This window comes from Psittacula echo (genome assembly GCF_963264785.1).
Source record: "Psittacula echo genome assembly, chromosome: 5".
Lineage (NCBI taxonomy): Eukaryota > Metazoa > Chordata > Aves > Psittaciformes > Psittacidae > Psittacula > Psittacula echo.
In genome coordinates this window covers 51,562,266-51,583,714 of record NC_137739.1, presented here as the reverse complement: position 1 = coordinate 51,583,714, position 21,449 = coordinate 51,562,266, and the positions used below count along the sequence as shown (strand labels likewise).

General features: G+C 39.5%; 1 protein-coding gene across 1 annotated transcript in view; it reads right to left on the bottom strand.

Annotated features, from left to right (window-relative positions):
* Window positions 1-21,449, bottom strand: part of MIPOL1 (mirror-image polydactyly 1) — a gene marked incomplete at both ends in the record, with an annotated part of 163,482 nt that overhangs the window by 36,093 nt on the left and 105,940 nt on the right. The window contains one exon of the mRNA XM_080618211.1: window positions 18,288-18,382. Within this exon, the coding sequence (XP_080474337.1) occupies window positions 18,288-18,382 (95 nt within the window). The remainder of the gene's footprint in view (window positions 1-18,287; window positions 18,383-21,449) is intronic.

Here is a 21,449-nt window from a genome sequence, read left to right as displayed (position 1 = left end):
GACCAGTACAGACCCGCAGTGTCTACTTTAAAGCTATCATGGCTTCTCCCATGCAAAAATGCAGTTGGGTTGGGGATTGCTATGCAGATACACACTTAGAAAGTCACCTCCTGAAAGCCACGTAAATGACACGATGGCAATGTATTGCTACTCAGTAAGCCATGTCTTACTTAGCTGCTGCTGCCAAACCCTTATTCATATAAATCATACAGCTCCTTGGACAGTTAAGCACTATGAAACCAGGCAGTTAAAATGATGGCTTAAATGATAAAGGGAGCGCCTGGGAAATTTAATATAGGGGAAGTCTGCTTCCCTATTGTACCCATGCTTACTGAAGCAACTGGGCAGACTTGTCTGGGCCATTCTCCTTAACGTGAAACAAGGACGCATGCTGGGGGAATGATTTAGTGGATTGGGGATCTGTCTTGAATTCCCTCTTCTATTTCATGTATTCTGTGTGGTACCGAGCAAGTCACAACGTGCAAACCTTAGCCTGCCATGCTGAAACCGGGAGTGAAGTGCCTTTCCCTCACTTTTTGTCATCTTTAAATTCTAAGCTTTGAGGGCCCAGGATTGATTCTTATTATGTACATGTGCCACATATGGAAACCTGAGGCCCTGATCTTGGTTCAGGTCTCAGTGCAAATTATTATTCATGGAACGACACAAAAAAGCTAATTAACAGTGTGCATGTGTTGGCAATGCACACCAGCTTGGTTAGCCTCAGCAGACAGATACAGGCTTGGGAATCGTAGGAAAAAAAACACAACAGTTTCTCACAGAGAGGCAGTTTCTGCCTCCCCATTGCAGGTTCAGCCACCATTGCCACCATGGGATGTGAGCAGTAACAGCAGCCTGCTGTGCTTCATCAAGATGCTGTGAGCACCAAGATCCTTGCTACCTGAAATGATGTTCTTGGCTTCCTCCCAGACAAAAGGGGCCATCAGCTGGAAGCTGAATCACACAACTTGCATACCATCTTGTAAAGTGAGAGATTAGACTGGTGGAGGCTGGAGAAAAATCGGTGAAGAGAGAGCTCTAAAGGACAGAGATTGAAAAGAGGCTGCAAACAGACACTGAATTGATTTCTGTATCCTAAAACTTTTAAATCAACTTCCCTCACCTCTCTCTTCCTTTGTCCTCATGAGTTTTGACCATTGGGCTACTGAAAGAACACCTGTAAAAGAACAATATAGCTGTGCACTTTAATTTAGTCTGGGTGAAGAGGATACCAACATTTTAAACTTAATTTCACAAGAAAACTGCAGCTTTTTCTTTTTCCCAGCATATCATTTCTCCATAACCAGCAGGTAAAAGTGAAATACTGTAGCAGGAAATGTATTGGTTACACTGAACCACAGAATGAATTACTTTCTCAGGACCTGACAAGGAAACTGATGAGTGTGAAAGCTCTTGTGAAACCTAGCAACACCGAATTCAATGCTGTTAAATTCGTTATTTATTTTCTGAACAGGACAAGATAATTATTATAGTGTGAATACTGCCTACTGTGCTTATACACATTCAACAGATATTATACTCTCCTCTGATAGGAGCAGTAACATTGCTCAAGAGGTAGAACTAAATTCTTGCATCACAATAGTCCTTGTTCTACTCTAACAACTGTAGTAGTGCAACAATATATGAGTCTTTTGGTAACCACAGTTGGAAAGAATTGCTAAACGGAAGAATAAGTATTTCTGTATCTCCACTTAAGATCTTAGGATGGAAGTCCAAACAAACAGAATGTGATGTTATATAAGCCTGGACAACATTAAGGTCCTGCCTAGCTCAGAAGCAAAGGAAAGATAAACCAGATAATATGAACCTTGTTGCCCATCCTGCCCACTTCTTTGGGTGAAGGACAAATTCTCAGTACTTCTTCCTTCTCCCAGTTCAGTCTTCTTGAATGACAGCAGAGGCATTTCCTGCTGAGGACCAGGAGAAAGCCTAGTAAAGAATGCCTTGAATTGTATCAAGAAGCTAAAGGCTGTGGTCATCAGGTAGATATTTTGTGAGTTTAGTACAACTAAATACTTCCCAGAAATCTTACTGCTTCCTTCTGATCTCTGGAAATGGACTACCAGAAGAGACAGAATGCAAGAAAATATTGCTTTATACACCCCCCAAAAAGAGACAAGAAGAAAATGTTCCTTCAAGAGTAAAAAGAAGCAATAAATAATCTAGATGTTTGAAATTTTGGCCTTAACGTTGCTTACCTCAGTGACCATGGGACAGGTACAAGACAAATCCTTCAGAGAAAATTTTGAATGCAATATACAGTTTTTACCTTCATGAGATATGTAAGATCAGAACCTACGAATCTAGCCTATGATATGCCCCTAAGTTATTTTTTCATGGACAGCAGGTGAGCGGATGTCATTCCTCTGTTTAATCAGGAGTTAAAGCGTGTACAGGAATTCCTTATTTTCACAATATTCCTCCTGACAAAGATAACAACCATAAGAATGGCTCCCAGCTGGCTGAACCTGACATACAGGTTTTGTTAATAAAAAAATGCATGACTTAATTAATGAAACGGATCTATTAAGACTGTCCCCCAATCTACCACAGTGGCCCCACCTACAGCTGAACTTGACATGACCTATCTTATGCAAAAAGAATTGTAATAACTTGCACTGGAAGCTGTTGTAGAGGAAAGGTTGCTATGAAGAAAAAAATATGACTCAGAAATGCATATAATGCCCCTAGAGGAGAAAGCTTAGTATTTTCACTTTTACTCAATGTTTTATTTTACAGTGAATAATTGAAACAATTTTGCTAAACTGTGTAAAATTATTTCATCAAGAGTAATTACATTTGATCTATTAGCACCTGATACTATCTATTGTCTAAATTGCTTGCATTCAATTCACGAGTAATGTCAACAGTATTAACGTCCATTATGGAAGCATTAGCTGAGTAAAAATAATTTTTAAGTGTTCGACATTCTTGTAACCTTCCTCCAGCTTAATGTTCAAAAGAAGGATCATTACACCAGCACCTTGGATTTTTTTTTAAAGGCATGTCTTTACATAAGTCACCAAACTCAGGGTCTTTAAACTCACAACCAGTTTACCTGCTTTGCCCTGGCAAGCATACATCTGTAGCAATCTACTCATTTTACATTCTTCTCTGTTCCCGTCTAGCTGTCCCACACTAAATGGCTATCCAAATTCACCTCTACCAACTTTGGCAGGCTCAAAACCTCCTTTGCTAAACCAGTTTGTGTTTTTCCCTCCAATCACAAAGAGCTGTACTGTTACAAACAGAAAAAAAGGAACTCTGCACCAATTCTACACTAAAGTTATATATATTTTCATTGACTTGACCAGAGAAAAAAAAAACCCAACCGACCACCCACAAACCTGAATTAACACAACAACTGGACTCGCCTACCTGGAAAGCGGATAGTTTTTTTTCTCTCTTCCAGCCTCACCCTTATTTTAAAGGCTTCCAAATTCTTGCTGCCTTTTAGCAGAGGAAATATTATGAACTGTTTGAGATTACATTCTCACTTATAGTGATGAATGCCACAGTCTTCTCCAGAATAAAAAGCTACTTTCTCTCCTTGGAATAGTAACTTCACAGTAATTTAGAGGAAGCAGCAGAAACAGTTGGTCATTAAACATTAAATATATTAACGGGGCACTCACAGGGTATGGTTCATCTGGAAAAGGCAGTTCTGTACTTGCATTCAGAAGGACAGCTGCAGTACAATAGCTACTGTGGTAAATTTAGGTTTACTCCACTTAACATTTAGCAGAATCCAATAATGAAAACCTAAATGAATGTATCTTCCAAAAATTGCATGAGTAGCACTATTCACATCTTACAGCTAGGGGAATCAAGAGGCAAAAACCCCCCAAATATTCCAAAAGAGTCCATTTCCATTCCTCAGCAAAGACCTATAGGACTTGGTGTTTACAAGTTTGTGGGACTTGGAACTCCAAATGAAAACAATGGCAAATCAGAATACTCAAAGGAGGAGCCCCTCAAGTACTTTAGCAGCATATATAAAATCAACCACATCTCCAGAATCATGTCACTCCTGAAGTCCTGCTCAGCATTCTGGAAACCTCAGGCCTGAGTGTATGGATGGACCATTCAGCAGCACTTTGTTGTTACACGGCACTGTTGGAAATGGAGCGTCTGTAGAGCTCAGGAAAATAATCCAAAAAAGAAGTGATACAGGTTATGTAGGATGCAGGCTTGCTTAATAAAAGGGTTTATGTGATTCCCTGGAATAGAGGGAAAGGTGATTAATATGAAGTCTGGTCCCTCTGGAGATATAAAGCAAGCATAATTTCCAAGGAGAGAAATTTGTCTGCTCTCAAGACACTGTGAATCTGCTCGTTATATTTTCCTTTCCTAGTGCTAGTTCTTCATGATCTATCAAGCCTTAAAGTCATAACACTTTGATGAAGGCTTTGTGGATCTCCTTACTCTGAAGTTCTGACTCATTTAGATGATTAGGTCAACTCCTCAAACTTTGGAAGGCAGAACAGTAATAGAGATAAAGTAATAGGACCACTTCAGAGCACACTTAAATCACTGGGAGAACTGTTGAGACCAAGGTAAATATATCTGTTCATAAGGAATGTCAGAAATGGAGACACTAAGAGAAACAGGCATTCTTACTACATTCTGAGCTTTTAATGTAAACTTTTGTGTTGTAATGCTACTCTGGGGAAAACAAGTTCTTCATTTTGTCTGAGGAAAAAAATTAGTTCACAGGAATCTGAACAGAGGTTAAAAACCTATGTTCAGAAGTCATTTGCAAGAGCAGAGTAGATTAGAGGACTGATGGTGGACAAAAAACTTTGGGACACACAAACCACATATTTTACAGCAAAAAAAAAAAAAAAAAGGGAAATAGCTCACCAAAATAATCAGAAATTAGAATCTGATTTATATTATCAAAACAAGGTAACATCTTGCCTATGTTTATGATGATTGAAACTCACTAGCTGTTTAAGCTGAAGCACAGGCAAGTATTCATAAGGAAACTCCAGGAAAAAGAAATGGAGTATGACATTCTCCAAGTAGCTATGGTGTGTGTGGGGGAAGAACTTCAATCGCTGGCCCCATCAAGTCCTGACAAAAGGAATCTGAGAGCTGTTCCCAAGGTGAAAGAAGACAGCCTGAACAATTTGGCTAATGGGATCACATTGAGCTAATGGGATCACCAGGACTTGCTTTGTTTCTGTTGGTCACAAGTCTGATGTATTTTAAAACACATTCTATAGCAGCAGGCTAAATCTTGAGGCATTTTGGAGACAAATTACCTAACTTCAGATTTTGAGACTTGTGTGGAAGAATCTATGGGGCAAGAACATGTCATGTTCATATTTTTACAACTTGTGAGACCAGTATTTCCTCTGTGAGAGAAAGAAAAAGAAACAGAAGGCTTGAACTTGTTAATATCTTATTAAACAGACCTTTATTACTGCTGCCCTCACATACGGATGCAGAGGTTACACTCCACATCAGCACAAGCCCTCAGTTGCAAGCCGGGTGCAGATGAGAATAAATCAAACTACACTGCAGCATCAATATATACTATGGCTTGGCAAGCACTGACAACACTCAGGAACACTGTAAGTAATATTACTGACTTCTAGAAGCTCTGGAAAGCTTGCTTAATAATCTTGGTTATGGTATCCTGCAAGTATTCTATAGATGCTCCTTGGTCAACACATAAGGATTTAAAAATAAAACAGTACAGGTCAAAATGATCAAGTTTGGTGCCTATAGTTAAACTATGCTGCACCAAGTGACTGGTTTTTTCAAAGCGGCACTTGCAGATCCCTTCCCAGCTCCTTAAGTAAAGACTTAGGTGCCTAAACTTATCTGAGACTAAAAATTTTGGCCACACTGTTGAACAGGCAGATCTGCTGGGAGGCCTCTTGTAACCAGATTTTTTTTTTCTTAAAGCCTCGTATTATTGGGCAGATACTGGCCCAAGTCCAATCCACAACTGCAAATCCGAAGAAATAGCTCAGAGCAAACCAGCAGCCTTATTAGCTTTTAAAGATTTCATTTTCAAGAACTCAAGACCCTTTATTGACTAATGAAAGGTTGGGTCCCCAAGCCCACAGACTGATGTTGCTTGGAACATATTTTAATCATTTTTGAGTGCTAGCAGCCATCTGTCTAAAGAGCTTTGATTGCATAAATGCACTCTGAACTGTAGCTTCTTCTGACTCTAAACCCTTTTTGAAAGCCAAAGGGAACCCACAGGCATGGCAACTTTGAGACAATTCAAGGCCTTGTGATGCGATAAGGCTGTTTTTATTATTTAGCACATCATTAGATTTAATGACACCACAGATAACAGATACCCTAAAAAGATACCATTGTCATCTCTTATCTTGTAACAGTAATATCCAACTATGACTTCACTTTGTTTCTACTTTTTACTTACTATGTTATTTTAGAACAGATAAAAAAAAGGTCTTTTTTTCCTGCTGCAAGCAGGAAATAAATATATAATAAATGAAACCCACAAAATAACATAAAAGACAAATGAGAAATCTCTTTTTTCTCCACTATTTTCCTACTTTTTTTTTTTTTTCCCAGATGCAGAAGACAAGCAAACAAATCCCAAATCATCTACTGTATTTATAGTTTAGGCTATTGACTGTTGGGCAGATACTGTTTGCGTGTACTAGTGTAGTTTGGCCAGCACTTATACAAATCCCTTGCAGTTGCAGTTTTTATAATATTAATGTTTATGAACAAATTTTACATAATTGCCTTGTTTCCTACTCTAACTCTTGCAATAATTTGGGCATCTCAAAGCTTACTGTGTGGTCATCACTGTTTTCATCCTGATGTCTACAGATGACACAGACACATGCTATTAACCCTGAAAGCTTGGAAGCAACAACTATACCAAGCAGGAAGAAAAAATATTTAAATTGTCAGAGCTAAGACCTTTATTTCAAAAATGAAACCAGCAGTCTCAAGAAAGTGGCAAAACCTGCATTAAAAATAGCTTTTTTGATGACAGGAGAGACACAGTGGTGGATTCTGTATGGCAGACCATGACATTATTTGGTCCAATCGTAAGCAATCTCAGTGGGTTCAACCCTGAGATTACAGGACTTGCAGGGTTCTCTTCCTTCTGAGATCTGATTCTTGGCCCTTTTACTCACTTAGGACACTAGTCACCAGTTGCCAGAAAAAGGTTCCACTGTCACACACAGCAATACTGTATTTTTCAATTCTCTTCATACCATAGCCTTCATACAAAGTGTGGCTAGCTAGCAGTGTGAAGAAGGTAAAAGAAAGAAATAAACACAGCACTTCTGTGTTGCTCAGGAAAACATTAATGGGTGGCCATGCTCTAATCTGTATCACTATGCAGCACAGATTAAGAAAAGAAAAAAGACAAAACCAAATCATGAAGTGGCTGAGGTAGGGAAAGAGCTGTTCTAAACTCACTTGGCTGTCAAAGAACATCTACAACTGATTATTCAATCACTGTAACTCCTTCCCTCTCCTTCTGTGGCTTTTCCTTCCAAACTCTCAGCCAGAAAAGCTCTGCTGGTGAGACAGGAGCTCTGTACCACTGCTTACATGCTTTCTTTGTGGTGGTAGGAAAAAAAACCAAGTTGCTCTGTGCTACTTCTTCCTATCATGACCATAAGAGTTGCAGCTTATAAAAGCAAACCATTACTAATATGTTACATTTTACTCAAATATTTGAAAGACTCAGAATAGTGCAAATCCCAGGAGGTCCATTTTTTCACTGGAAAACTGTGGCTAAAGCTTCCAAGTTGGTCCCTAGTCCCTCTAGAAATGACAGCCTTCACACCTATCCTGGAAGAATTACCTATACCAGATGAATAACACCTAGTTATGCAATGCTGGACACAACGTTAAAACCCTTCAGCTTCCAAAACACAAGACCTCTACCACATTAGTTAGAAAAGCAGCTTGTGGACAGAATATAAAACCAGAATTTTTTCCAGCAAAAGGCACCAGCATGACATACATGTAGCAATTTACTACAAGCTGCAACTTAAAAAAGCAACTAAATAAAGAAAATACCTTCCTCTCAGCTTCTCTCTTTGCAAACACAACAGGTAGATAGTCTTCTGGCTTGTGTTCCGTGACAGGCAGAGGCCTTCTGCTGCCACATGAATTCCTATATGCTTCCTAACTGAAGTTTTCCATTGACTCCACTGTGAGCAGGGTTAAGTTCAGAGTAAGAAAAATAATGTTTTCTCTAGGACTGGCTGAAAATTGCTCATGTGGAAAGTCTTCTCACCAAACAATTATTATTTTTTTTTATTTGGGAGATGTAGGTTCCAACGCAAAACAAATATGTTGGCTTCCTGTGGCAAATTTCTAAGTGAAAATTTTCCGTTCACCTTGGCATTTCAACTTGAAATGCTGTTTTGTTTCAGTTCCTCAGCTGAAAAGAAATGAACTCAAACACAGCAAAATGAACATTTTTTAAAATTACTGAACTGACATTTTAACATAAAAATGTCTTGTGAAAAAAACCACCACAACAAAAAAAAGGCATTTTAAATCCTCCTGGCAATCACTACTTTATTTCTAAATACCATGTCCATAACAAAAGAATTTCTCTTTTATACAATATTTATAGGGCAGGCCAAAGTTTTTTTTTTTTTTTTTTTGCAGTTCTAGATTTTCTTTCAAACTTCTCATGCAAAAATTTTTCTTTCAAGCAGCTTATTTCACACACAGTTTTCCTGTATTTTCTTAACTTGCTTTAAAGAGGGCTGCTGCTTATCCTGTATCTGTTTTCCTTCCCTCACTTCAAAGTAGGAGTACATAATTTTCATAGTCATAGATCTCTAAAGGTTCTAGGCAAAATAGTAAAACATCTTATTCAGTTTATATCAATAACGTAGCTGAAGCAGAGTTTAGTGATGTGGTTCATCTATATTCATCCAGCATTTCAATGGCAGAACAGATTATGTAGGCTCTGGCCATATACCCTTTTTTTCCAGATCATAGATTTCATAATCTTATATATCCTCCTCATAGATTCTTCCAATGTTTCTTTTGAGTATCCTTACATTATACAGAATAGATATTAACTCTACTGATCTCAATGTCCTAATTTTTACAAGTATTTCTACAGGAGTAGAATACTTTGCATTACTTCAACCTATCAGTAGCAGTCAGTCAGTTGCTTGCTGGTAGTTCTTCCAGAGACTTAAACCTTCCTTCCAATACCTCCATTTTATTAGGATTTAACAAATTTCCTAGAAACCTCTAGCTACATACTTGTTCCAAAAAGCACAAAACAGAATCACACTTCCTAGACTTTTCAGCTCACTGAGAAATGAAGGAAGTCATAAAGGAAAACCACAGAGAACAGAGGTAAAAGAGAAGGGGAAAGAATCAGCCAGGCGAAGGAGAGCTGCTAACAGAAGACTAGCACAGCCGTGTACAGAGAGTCGTGAGACCATATCAGCATCCGATGGCAACAAATTCCTTTCTGTCAAGCAAATTCCTGCTCTTAGAGAAGAGCAGAAACTCATTTGAAAAGGTCCATCACAGCAAAACCGACATGGTAAGCATTGCTTTAGTTCAAGTTACCCCATGATAGCAAATACGTAGAAGAGACATCTGCTCAATCTGATGAAATACAGTATAAGGAGTTGCAGAGGGCTTCTAGCTTTAATGTGCTTAGCACAAGCGACTGGTTGGTTCTCAACTAATCTTAAAAACTTGAGAAATTTTGCCAGTATAACATACCGAGTAATGGAAACAGTAGCAGAGTTAGCATAGTACATGGTACAAATTAAAACTGCATCACAGAGCATCTTAAACACTTCGGCCCATATTCATGCTCTCCAGGTTCTTCCTCAGATCTGCTGCTTAGCATTTCCTATTGGCAAGGCACCTCTGAAGGCCAAGAGCCAGCCCTTGGAATCATTAAGCACAAAGATTTCATAAAACGTAGGTCAGACCAATCCATGCCTGAGTCAACAGCAGCACAAGGCAATCTGAGTGTACCACATTCACCTCTGTGCTGGTTGCAGGGATGGCATGGGGTGGGTTGTTATTCCATCAGGTGTCTGGGATTTCTGACAGTTCAGCGCTTCCTCTTCCTCAAAGCTTTTATAAATCATAAGCCAAGTAGGAAATTATTTTTCCATGCTACTTTTTTTTTTTTTTCCCAGTGAGATGGGTAAAATTTTCAAAATCATGTCAGAGCAAAAAGAGAAACATTCAAAGCAATTTTTGTGTGTGTCTTTAAATGAATGAGAGACAGACGAAGCCCAGAGAACACTCTGATGGCTAAGATATTCCACTGAGAGGGAAAAAAGAGATAGCCTACACAGCCCCAGCAGGTTCAGATACTGCTTTGCCTTTTCACTGCCTGCCAAACGGGCACTGTAAACACTATGACTATGGTATATACTGGGGTCTGCCCCTATCATCCCTCTTCTGTGCAAATGGTCAAATACTAATTGGAGTACAGATACAAGTCTAGTCTGCCAGACTCCCAAGGAAGTTCCCTATCCACTGATTTATAAAGACAGTCTCTCTGACTTTATTATTGCTAGAAAGCAGAGCAAATGCAGGAGAGACAAATAATCAGTTCCAGGCTAGAGAAAAAGTCTGGGAACAGGGCAGGTGGAAGAGGATAATAAATCCAATAAAGTGTGAAATATATAAGGATAACAGGGATAACAAGGTAGGGCTCTGCCTCAACCACTCACCTGCACCAAGACACTGCAAAATACAGCTGTCTCAGTAGTGCCAGTAAAACTTCATGCAGCTGCTTTGCCAAAGCAGAGCAGCTTACTGATCTGTCGTCCCCCTTCAGATGTCTGATCCCATTCATGAAACAACCTCCAAACCCTGGACTTCTATCTCCTGTAATGCTAACAAGATCTGCAATTGCACAAGCAATAAGGAGACAAAGAGAAAGAAGACAGAGGGGCTTACTGGTGGGAAACTGCTTATAGAACAGCAAAGAGAGAAAGACATACCAGCCTAAGATCCCAGTTCTTTCAGGGCTGCAGCACCTCACTGGAAAGTGGCATGATAACAGAGGAGAAGCTTGAACTTGCAGATTCTAAATCCCAGGTTCAAATTACCAGGATGTTGGCTCTCCTTGCCCTCAGAAATTGACTGAAATTCACCGAAACCTCCATGGGTTGCTCAGAGAAGGTGTCGTTTTGACCAATCTGATTTAGACAACATACCCCCTCATTTTTGACCAGTTTCAGCACTCAGTTCAATAAACAAGATGAAAGCATACACATTAAAAAAACCAAACCAAACCACGAACAATAGCTAAATCTGTTCATTGCATGGCCAAGTCTCTCACAAAAATCAGTGGGACTTTATATATAGAGAAGCTAAGAAATACAGCTTGGATAGTACCTGAGGTTTTTATAGTAATGAAAGACAAAAAAAGTTAGTGTTTCCTTACAGAGCCATTGTTTTCTGTATGTTTGGCCATACCAAATTGGAGTAGCTTAGGTTCCTTCACAAGAAGGTATAGCATACAGTCTGCCACTGTATTATGGATTCAAGCACCTCATCTCTTTGGTGTAATAGAATCTCTCCTGTTCTTGGAAGGGGGAAAATTAATAGCTCAAGATTTATGTTTGATGTCAGGTGTCTGAAAGTCAAAGATTAAATAGAATTCACTGCTGCAAGGGCAGAGAATACTTCAAACACAACTGCCATCTCCCCAAACTGCTATCTCCTCCCCGATCTCCCTAAAATTGTTCTGCAAAAACGACAGTAGGTTTACAGTGATATCATTATCCGGTCATTCTTAATGACTGTAATTATACCAAGTTACATCTAAAGCAACTAATACTGGAACAACGGCAGCAACTGCCAGAATAGTAGTGAGCAGACAGGATGGTAAGAGCAGGAAAATGAGTCTATGGCCATAACGGAAAAAGTGAAATAAAAAAACTGCCATGAAAAGACCAGTTCTCTGAGGTAAACTGCTGGGACAGGTGCTCAGGGTGTTCTGCTGTTGCCTTAGATGAAGTGCTGAGCTCACCACTCTGTGCTAGCAGTTGTTCTAGTGGTCTGTGCTAGTGAGGCTGGCACTGTAAATGGGTTCCAGTTCATTTAGACTGGGAGGCTGGATGTTAGAGCAGACCAATCTTCTGCTACACATCATGTCCCCCTGTGAGAAATCTGGACTGAAGAAATCTTTGAAAAAGACTGACAGACCGGAGAAGAAACAGGCTGAAATGGTTGAGCAGGGGTCAATCAGAGAACAAAAGACTGAGTATTTAGCCAGTTGTATTCTGACTTGCTACTGCAGTGGCTGCAAATCGAATAGAATACAAGAGGATGAATACTGACATGTTAGGTAGAAATAATTTATAGTTTTTAATGTAATAGCCCTTGAAACTGGAATGAGAGGAAAGAAACAGCAAGAATTACACCATTACATATCCATGTACAGAGACTATGGAGCATTGCAACAAGTTTTCACTGTTCCTCCTCTGCCACGAACATCAGACTTAGCAAATAGATGGCTTTTAGAGCACTTGATTAAATAGCAGAGGAGCCTCTGAAATTGTCAGTGAAATAACTACTAAAACTTATGAAAAGCATGCGAAACCTGGACAAACCAAGTCTTATCCTCAGCAGCTTCATTCAAAGGTGTGTGAACTAATGCAGATGTACATATCTTATACAGCTGGAGAGTAAACAATTTTACTGAATCGAGCATCGCTGCATCTGACTCCAACATGAAACCTACCAAAACCATACTTTTAAATAGGGATAGTCCTGCATTTTTATTTTGCTGTCTTATCTTTCTTTGTAATGAGATTGATATGTTAAGAGGTGTGCCTTTTACTGTACTACTTAAAATTTGTTCAAATTATTTTCCTGTGAAAACTCCTGGTGCCCCTTCACTGAAATACTGCAGACATGAAAAAAAAAGTAATTTGGAAAAAAATGTATATATTACCCTATATAGATAAATACTTATACACAGCGGTGATGTTTTAGCTAATACGTGAAAAAAAAGGAGCATGCAATAGCATATCTCTGTGTCAGCATTTAAACATGTAGAAGTACACTTCTGAAGCATTACTGAAATAGAAGGAAACTGATTATAAAAATCAGCCCATATAAAAAAATATACAAATAAAAAACTTGTGATGATGTTCAAACAAAAGAGCTGTATGAGAAAGAGGTAGTGGGATTAACACTTCCACATAGTTCAAAAGTGAACTATGAAGATGACAAAATGAACATGAGCCAGCAGTATGTGCTCGCAGCCCAGAAAGCCAACCGTATCCTGGGCTGCATCAAAAGAAGTGTGACCAGCAGGTCAAAGGAGGTGATCCTGCCCCTCTACTCTGCTCTCGTGAGACCTCACTTGGAGTATTGTGTGCAGTTCTGGTGTCCTCAACATAAAAAGGACATGGAACTGTTGGAACAAGTCCAGAGGAGGGCCACGAGGAGGATCAGGGGACTGGAGCACCTCCCGTATGAAGACAGGCTGAGAAAGTTGGGGCTGTTCAGCCTGGAGAAGAGAAGGCTGCGTGGAGACCTCATAGCAGCCTTCCAGTATCTGAAGGGGGCCTACAGGGATGCTGGGGAGGGACTCTTCATCAGGGACTGTAGTGACAGGACAAGGGGTAATGGGTTAAAACTTAAACAGCGGAAGTTTAGATTGGATATAAGGAGGAAGTTCTTTAATGTAAGGGTGGTGAGGCACTGGAATGGGTTGCCCAGGGAGGTTGTGAATGCTCCATCCTTGGCGGTGTTCAAGGCCAGGTTGGATGAGGCCTTGGGTGGCATAGTTTAGTGTGAGGTGTCCTTGCCCATGGCAGGGGAGTTGGAACTGGATGATCTTAAGGTCCTTTCCAACCCTAACTATTCTATGATTCTATGAAAAGTGATTATTTGGATATAGCCTTCTTTTGTCACCAAGGATCTATGATTTGCATTAATCCCTAGCTTAAAGAGTACTATAATGAAACAAATATATTAGTAAGCTAGAAACTCTATACTGTTCTTAACTGTTATGCAAATTTTCATTTCTGATGTGTATTTTGGGGTTACGATCTAGAAAATACCATTTTCCTGTTGAGGCATGAGACAGAAACAACATAAAAAGAACAAACAGAAGCAGAGAACTTGGCCAACTGTATTTGGAGCCAATTTCCTCCCCTTCTGTATCTGAACTAGATTCTTCCTCCTTTTCTTTTTCCTCCTTTTCACTTCTCTTTCCTTCTAAAGAAGGCTAGAAATGTTCTGGGACGTGCTTTCTTTCCAGAAAGTCAATATCCAGATGGGAACCAATGTTCCGTCATTTATTCCCAAAAAGCTCTTTTTAATTTTGGTTTGGGTATTTCAGGCCTTCCATGAAACTCCAGTTTCATCTAGGATTCACTTTCTACTTCATCTGCAAAGAAATATGGTTTACAACACAACCTTCTTTCACAGTTGGAGAAAAAAAATTGAAGAGCTTCAAACAGCAGAAGCTACCATATCACAGAACTATAGAGCTGGAAGTGATTTGTATAGGTTGGAAGTGATCACTGGAGGTCTCTAGTCCAATCAAGCTCCCTCTCAAAGGGATATCAACTATAAGATCAGCCCAGGTTACTTATGACTTTATCAAGTCATGCACTGGAAATCTCCAAAGATGGAGATGGCAAAACCCTCTGGGCAACCTGTTCCAGTGATGGGCATCTCTCATGGTGAAAAAATTTCCTCTTCTAACCAGCCTGAAACTGTTTAATGGAACCGTTAAATGGAAGCCTGTTGTCTCTCACCCCCTTGTCATGCAACACTGTGAAGAACCTGTCCTTGATAACCTCCTCATAGACCTTGTCAGGCTGCTGTTAGGTCTCCCTGAAGCCACCAAATAAAGATATTTTTCCTTTTCCCAGGCTGAACAAAAACAGTACCCTCAATTTGTCTTTACAGTGCAAATGCTTAAACTTCCTGACCATACTGGTGTCAAACTCACTCCCATCTATAGATTACTTTTACTGGGGACCCAAAACTGGATGCAGTATTCTACACACATACCAGGAATTTTTCTCCTAGAGAAAAAAAAAAGAGATTTGTTTTTTTTTCCTAAAGGTCTCCACTTGTTTCTCTCCTTTGAGCATGCCTGTGCATACATACATTTGCATGTTCACACATACAGATATTCTGGACCTAAACATCCCTTCCCTGATTTTGCATACTAAAACGCTATTTGGCTTATTCTGGATTATACTAGTGTTACTGAAAGACATATCAGTATAAAAATGTACATTTCAATGTTATATACACATATGCATTCAAAAATTGTGAATATATGCACACATTCGTTACTTTTATAACCAAACCCCTAAAAAGTGGCTGTGTAAAAAGGCTTGGCTTTAGGTATCCCTTGCACACTTCAACATTGGCCTCTAGCATTTGGTTTTGTGTTGTGTTTTTTTTTCCTTAAATTTGTTTCTCCCAAGTTAAACGATGATGTACAAATCTTAGTTAAAACAAGGAAACAAAGAAGAAAAATATGAGAAAATGCTTTTTCTAAGGCCAAGGAAGACCTAAGAGCAGAAGGAGGGGAAGGCACCAAATGAAGCCAAAATTCCCAACCTGCTGTTATGCTGGCACCACAGAGATGACAGAAGCTGTGAGAAGCTGGCAAACATAAGAGAACAGTAGCTGAAGGAAGTGTGCACCCTGCATAGTAAGGTGTCTCACTGCAGTTCTACAGATGAGGAGTGGAGCATGTGTGGAAGCCTACATTTTGCTCACTGGGGAGCCCTAAGGTCCAAAAGAGAAATAAGTCCAGGGAAATGTAGTCTTGAACAGCAAATCATCTAGCTATCTCATATGGATCAAAGCACCAAACTTTCACCTCGCTCCAAACTAGGCTGCCAGAAAAACATTCTCAGTGCTTACTCTAGATTACTATGGCATGGGAAACACTAAACAGAAATAAAAAGACCCAATAGACATCTACGCAAGCATTCCTTAACTAGCTTGAACATACAAAACAGAGTAAATTTTCACTTATTTGGGATGGCCTGGGAAATGCACTCTCTGCTTTGTCATTCATGATTATTGTGCCCATCGCACCCTTGGTCTGATACAGCCCCCAAAGCTTTATGAAAAAATGATGTATATTCTTTTCTTTATCTGTCTCATTTGGCATGTGTTCAAAGTACTGCCACACTATCGGATGTCAGACACTGCAGATGCTCATGTAGCATAAGGAAAACCGTGATCAAAATGTTAAGAAGTTCATAATAGTCCTCATAATGGTCTAATTAATTTCTAACCAAGGCAAAAGATATGCTTGAAACCGCAAACATTGCTACTAGGCACTTAGTGCTTCTAAAATAGCTACTAGGCTACTAGTGCTACTAGGAGTCGTTTTTGTCGCCCCTAAAATCCTTCACCAAGTTCAACTCCAGGTGGCCTTTGGCTTTCCTAGCCATGTCTCTGTATGCTCAGTGTCTCTATACAGGGAGGCTGTGGAGTCTCTGTCCATGGAGATATTGAAAACTCAACTGGATGTGGTCTGGGGCAACTAGGTGGCACTCCTTGAGTGGGGGATTGGACAAAATGACCTCCAGAGGTCCCTGCCAACCTCAGTTGATCTGTGACTCTCTGCGTCCACTTCAGAATGCATTAGAAAAAAAAAAATTCTCTAAGGACAGTGAAGCAGGAGATAAAAGTCTTTCAGTTGCGATGTTCTGAATTAGTATGTAACTTGTATAACTTAGCAGTGATACAACAGTTCTTGCCCCAGCGGATACTCAAGTGAACATTTCCACACATTATGGCTAAATCTTGCAAATGCCATCATCAAGCTTACAGTGAAATTTAGCCTTTTCAAATTAAAGGCCTTAAGTTAATAACATGGTACATTCTAATGATGGTTCCTGCAAGTCATGATTGCTAACATTTTTGAGATCTAAAGCATTTACATGAGCAAACTGCAACTGCTGCCTACTCCAGTTGTTAAATGTTATGTATTAGTGAAAACTTGATACGCTGTGTCAAAAATATGACTCTTAAGTCAATGAAGAATCTCCTGCAATGTGCAGAGACAACACAAGCAAACTCTTAATTTCTGAAATACCAATACAAAATTGCATTTCAGTTTTTAAATGATTCTACAAAACCCATTTAAATGAGTAATATGGGCACTATAATAATTTTTTTTCTAGCTTGGTAAATCATACCATAATTTGTGTACACACTAAATGCTGACCAAGTTTATTAAAAGCAATAATCACAAATTGCTTGGGGTTTCTATTCACTATTAACAGGCCTTAAATAAATGCCTATGAGATTTAGGAACAAAAGTTGTTTTTGAAACTTCCCTCCAAGGTTTTAATAAACTTAATGAGAAGGGGAAACTCGAAAAACCTCTAGAAACCTGACTATTTTTTCACTTGTAAATGCTGAAACACTGAAAACATACAGTTCTGCTGCTGTAGATGCTTTTTAGTCATAACTAACTAGTCCTCTTTATTTCCAATGAACATAATATTCACACTACATTTATTATTTACCTCTGCAGCCCACATCCCTCATCACAGACATTCAGACTTCAGATTCACAAGTTTCTGCTGTGCTGATGCCAATTCTCCTGCCTTTAACCTGCTGGCAGCTCTGTATCCCCTCTCACACAGGAGGTCAGCATGAAATGAGAGCTGTAACCCAACATCACTCCAGAAAACAACCTAACTCCTTCACTGGACCACACAGGGCTTTTCCTTAGGGACTAAAACCCACTGATCCATGCAAATGTTCACTGCAGCCCACCTAAATTAATGAGAGAAGGGCAATTTCTCTCATTCTCCATACCGCTACAGAACATAAGGAATTGAAACACATATATTATATTGGTGTTGAAAAAGAAATCAGTCTTCTAGAATTACAGATTTTATTATTTTAAAATATATGTTGACTAAGTTATGTAAGTGCAGCAAAGAGGGAAGAAACAAAAACTGCCGTCAACTGGTTCTTTCGTCCTCATGTTTTTAAGCAAAAAACATTGCTATAACACAGGTCTTTCATTTTTGTGAGAATTGACTGCCAGCAACATTCCCCTTCCCTTAGCAGAAACTAATAGAAACTTTAGGCTGTAAGAAAGGGACTTCTATTTCAAAGAAACGGTTGGTGAGCAGTAAAGCAGAAATGCAAGCCTTGATTCATTGATGTATTCACATTTCCAACAAATACCTATTTGATAAGGCCATTTCCTCACTCAGAGTCAGACACAGTACAGAAAATTTCCCCTATGAGTCACTGATTTATATTAGTATTAATTATTTTACCTGTAATAAACACGCAATGTCTGGATTTCTTCTTCTAATTTTTTGCACTGTTGAAGAGCAGCCTCTTTTTCTTGTTGCAGGGCTATCAATTCTGCCTGTTAAGTGGTAAAAAAATTATAAACAATTTAGTCAGAATATCCATATTGCTTTGAAAACTTAACAATCTTTTATGCATTCATTTGAGCCATGCTCTATTATAAAGTTATTAAAGCTATACTGTTTTACAACACTGCCTATTTAACTCTTATGAAAAAACCTTTCTTGTTCTAGCACTGCAATTTTTTCTAGTTTGTTGGGTTTTTTTTTCCTCTCAGCAGAACGATGCTTTGAATGGTTTCCCCCATGTGTATGGTAAACTTTTTAAATGGCTAAGGTTAGACTTCTGTTCAGCCAAGTGTTTATCAACAAACATATTTTATACTGATATGTTCCTATAGTGCAAAACTATTGAGCAACATGTAGCGAGTGAAGCAAGACACTTGGCCCCAAACAACCAGTGTGTGACTCTTGGTCTGCACATGGCTTTCCAGCTATTCAGCATGGCTCTTTTGGTGAGAGCCACTGGCTGATGTTACCAGCAGGACAGCTGCTGGATAACCGGCACACTGAGTGGTGGTAGGCAATGAGGCAAAGGGGGCTGACAAGACTGGCACCATTGGCTCATTTTGGGATCTGGGTGCATTCTTACCCAGCATCTGGATTATAGTGCAGTGAGGGAATCTGTGAGCAACCACTGTCATCTCCCACCTGCGAACCCTCCCGGATATTTCCACTCCCGTTGTTTATTCACATCACGCTGTGAAGGGCTTGTGACTTACAGCCATTATGGAGATTGCAGCATGTGGCTTGTAAGTCAGGAAGGTAGCCAGCCCCAACAGGACCTTATGGTTAAAAAGGAGGTAGGAGAAGTAAGTACTCATGTATATTTAATAGGCCCCTATAGGTTAATCACCAGTAATTTTCAAAGTCCAGTTTCAGTAGCACTGCAGGAATCCCTTGAGGGCCCAGGTACCATATAAATTATTTTGAAATCAGTGGATGATTAATTGTTGTAACAACAAATAAGACCGGGCTTGCACAGCAATTCTTTGACACATGAGCCTGAGCATTGGGCTGCTTCCAATGTTTTTAATTCATGGTGTAAGCTATTAATTGTACAAATTTGAGAGCTCCAAACCAAAAGGTACATGTGTGAGAAATGCTGACTGCAGATTCTGCCAACTCTTCAGGATAGCGCTGTGGAAAAGTTTCTTGGTAAATTAAAGGCTTGTTACATGAGCTATGAATGCATGAAGGGAAATGCAGAGAGTTCAGCCTCTAGTTCTGCCAAATTCCCTGTATAATCATGAACAACCCTGTCTGTATGCCTCAAAATCTCCCTCCTAAAACAGGGCTCCCACTTGCTTCTGTTTCCTGTTTGTCTACTAAGACTTTAAGTCTTCAAGGCAGGTGCTTTACTGTTTACTGTCAACTCCCAGCCATCTATGGGCAATTTATTCTGCTGGTTGATTAATCATGTTCTGGATACATGGCTGACTCCTGGCAAATTTTATTAAACACCACATTGCACAAATGCAGATACACAACCAATCTCTGCACTGTGCCGTTCAGTGTGTCATGTTGCACGCAGGGTTTTGCATTGCCCTGCGTACAGAACCTACCACTGTAACTGCTCCTGCAAAGGACATTCATAAAATTTTTATAGGAAGTTCACTAGAGAATAAACCAAACTTTCTTACTGTATGGAGAGTTCCTTCAGCTTCAAAAGCAGAAAGTGTTAATGTTTAACCTCTGAGTGACAGTAGTTTAGAGCTTCTGATACTGAAAACAATGTACTGGATGCTGGCAAGCCCTAACTCCTGCCAACAAGAGGTTAAAATCCTCTGCAGGTGAGCCTCTTGTCTGGTGCTGCTTGCTGCCTTGCAAGCAGAACTCACAGAACACAAGGATGTTAGCCAAACCAAGCTATTTTCTGTAATTATACTGTTCTGTAGGTGAAACAACATTCTTAAAAACTGGAAAACAGGCTTGAATCAAAGTAGGTGGTTTGTTCTAGAGGCCAATAATTAACATCCTTGCCAATTTTCAGTGTACTGTGAAGTGTGATTGAAATGGTAGACTGGAAGGAAATGTTTGCAGCTGACACACCTACTCATGGAGAGATTAACAGCTAGTCTCTTTGGAGAACTATCATAAAATATAGAACTAATGTTCCACTTGCTTTTCAGGACAAAAGTCACTAGAGTCTGAAGACTCTTATTTATCTCAGTTTTTCAGAGAAAACGGCACTGATTTGACTGGGTTTGCACCAGTAAAAATAACAGCTGAATCAGGTGCTTTGGATAAAGCAAGCAAACAAACCCTCAAAATAGCTACAAAAAGTGAAGGGAAGAAAAGAAGGCATTTGCTAACCTCCTCAGTAGCATGTAGTGGGGTTGATTCTAGGGAGCTGCATGAGACCAATAAAAATTCAAGCACAAGATTTTTTTGTGCACAGAGTGCAGCCACGCAACGGAACACCCCATCATTCACAGACCTGAAGAGAAGTAAATACAAAGGAATGACTCAAATATCCTCTCAAAAGAGAGATGTCTTCTATCACTAGAAGAGGGAAAGCAAAATAGTGCCTCACACAAAGTTAAATTGCTAACTAAAATAATGATGCCTTCACCACTATAAAACATTTGGAAGACTCCTCTAACGTACATTGAAATCTATCCATAACGCAAATGGCAAAAATCCTACATGAGCTCACCTCTAGTAATAATAATAGCTGCTTGGGACCTTTGTAATAAAATATTATTCCTTTGGAAAGCGTCAAGCTCTGGAAATCAAAACTCTTCACAGAAATGGGTAAGTTTTGATTGAATTTTTTTTGGAAGGTAGAGTAAGGAAGGTGCAACAAGAGAAGAAAGAATTACACTCAGGTGCCTCTGGTAGTTTTCCCTAAAAATGTCAATGTAAAGGTGAGGTTGGTCATCACTTTGGTATTGGGGTCACCCTCAGTGAAGTTCCTGTTTAACCCAGAAAAGGTTAAACTGATCACTGATCCCTGGGATATGGTCTTTCTTCCAATTTTATTTTGCCCACAAGATCCTCTGCTTTCCTTCCCCCCTCCCCCCCCCAAAAAAGAGAATTCTTGTTCCTACACCTATCCCATTT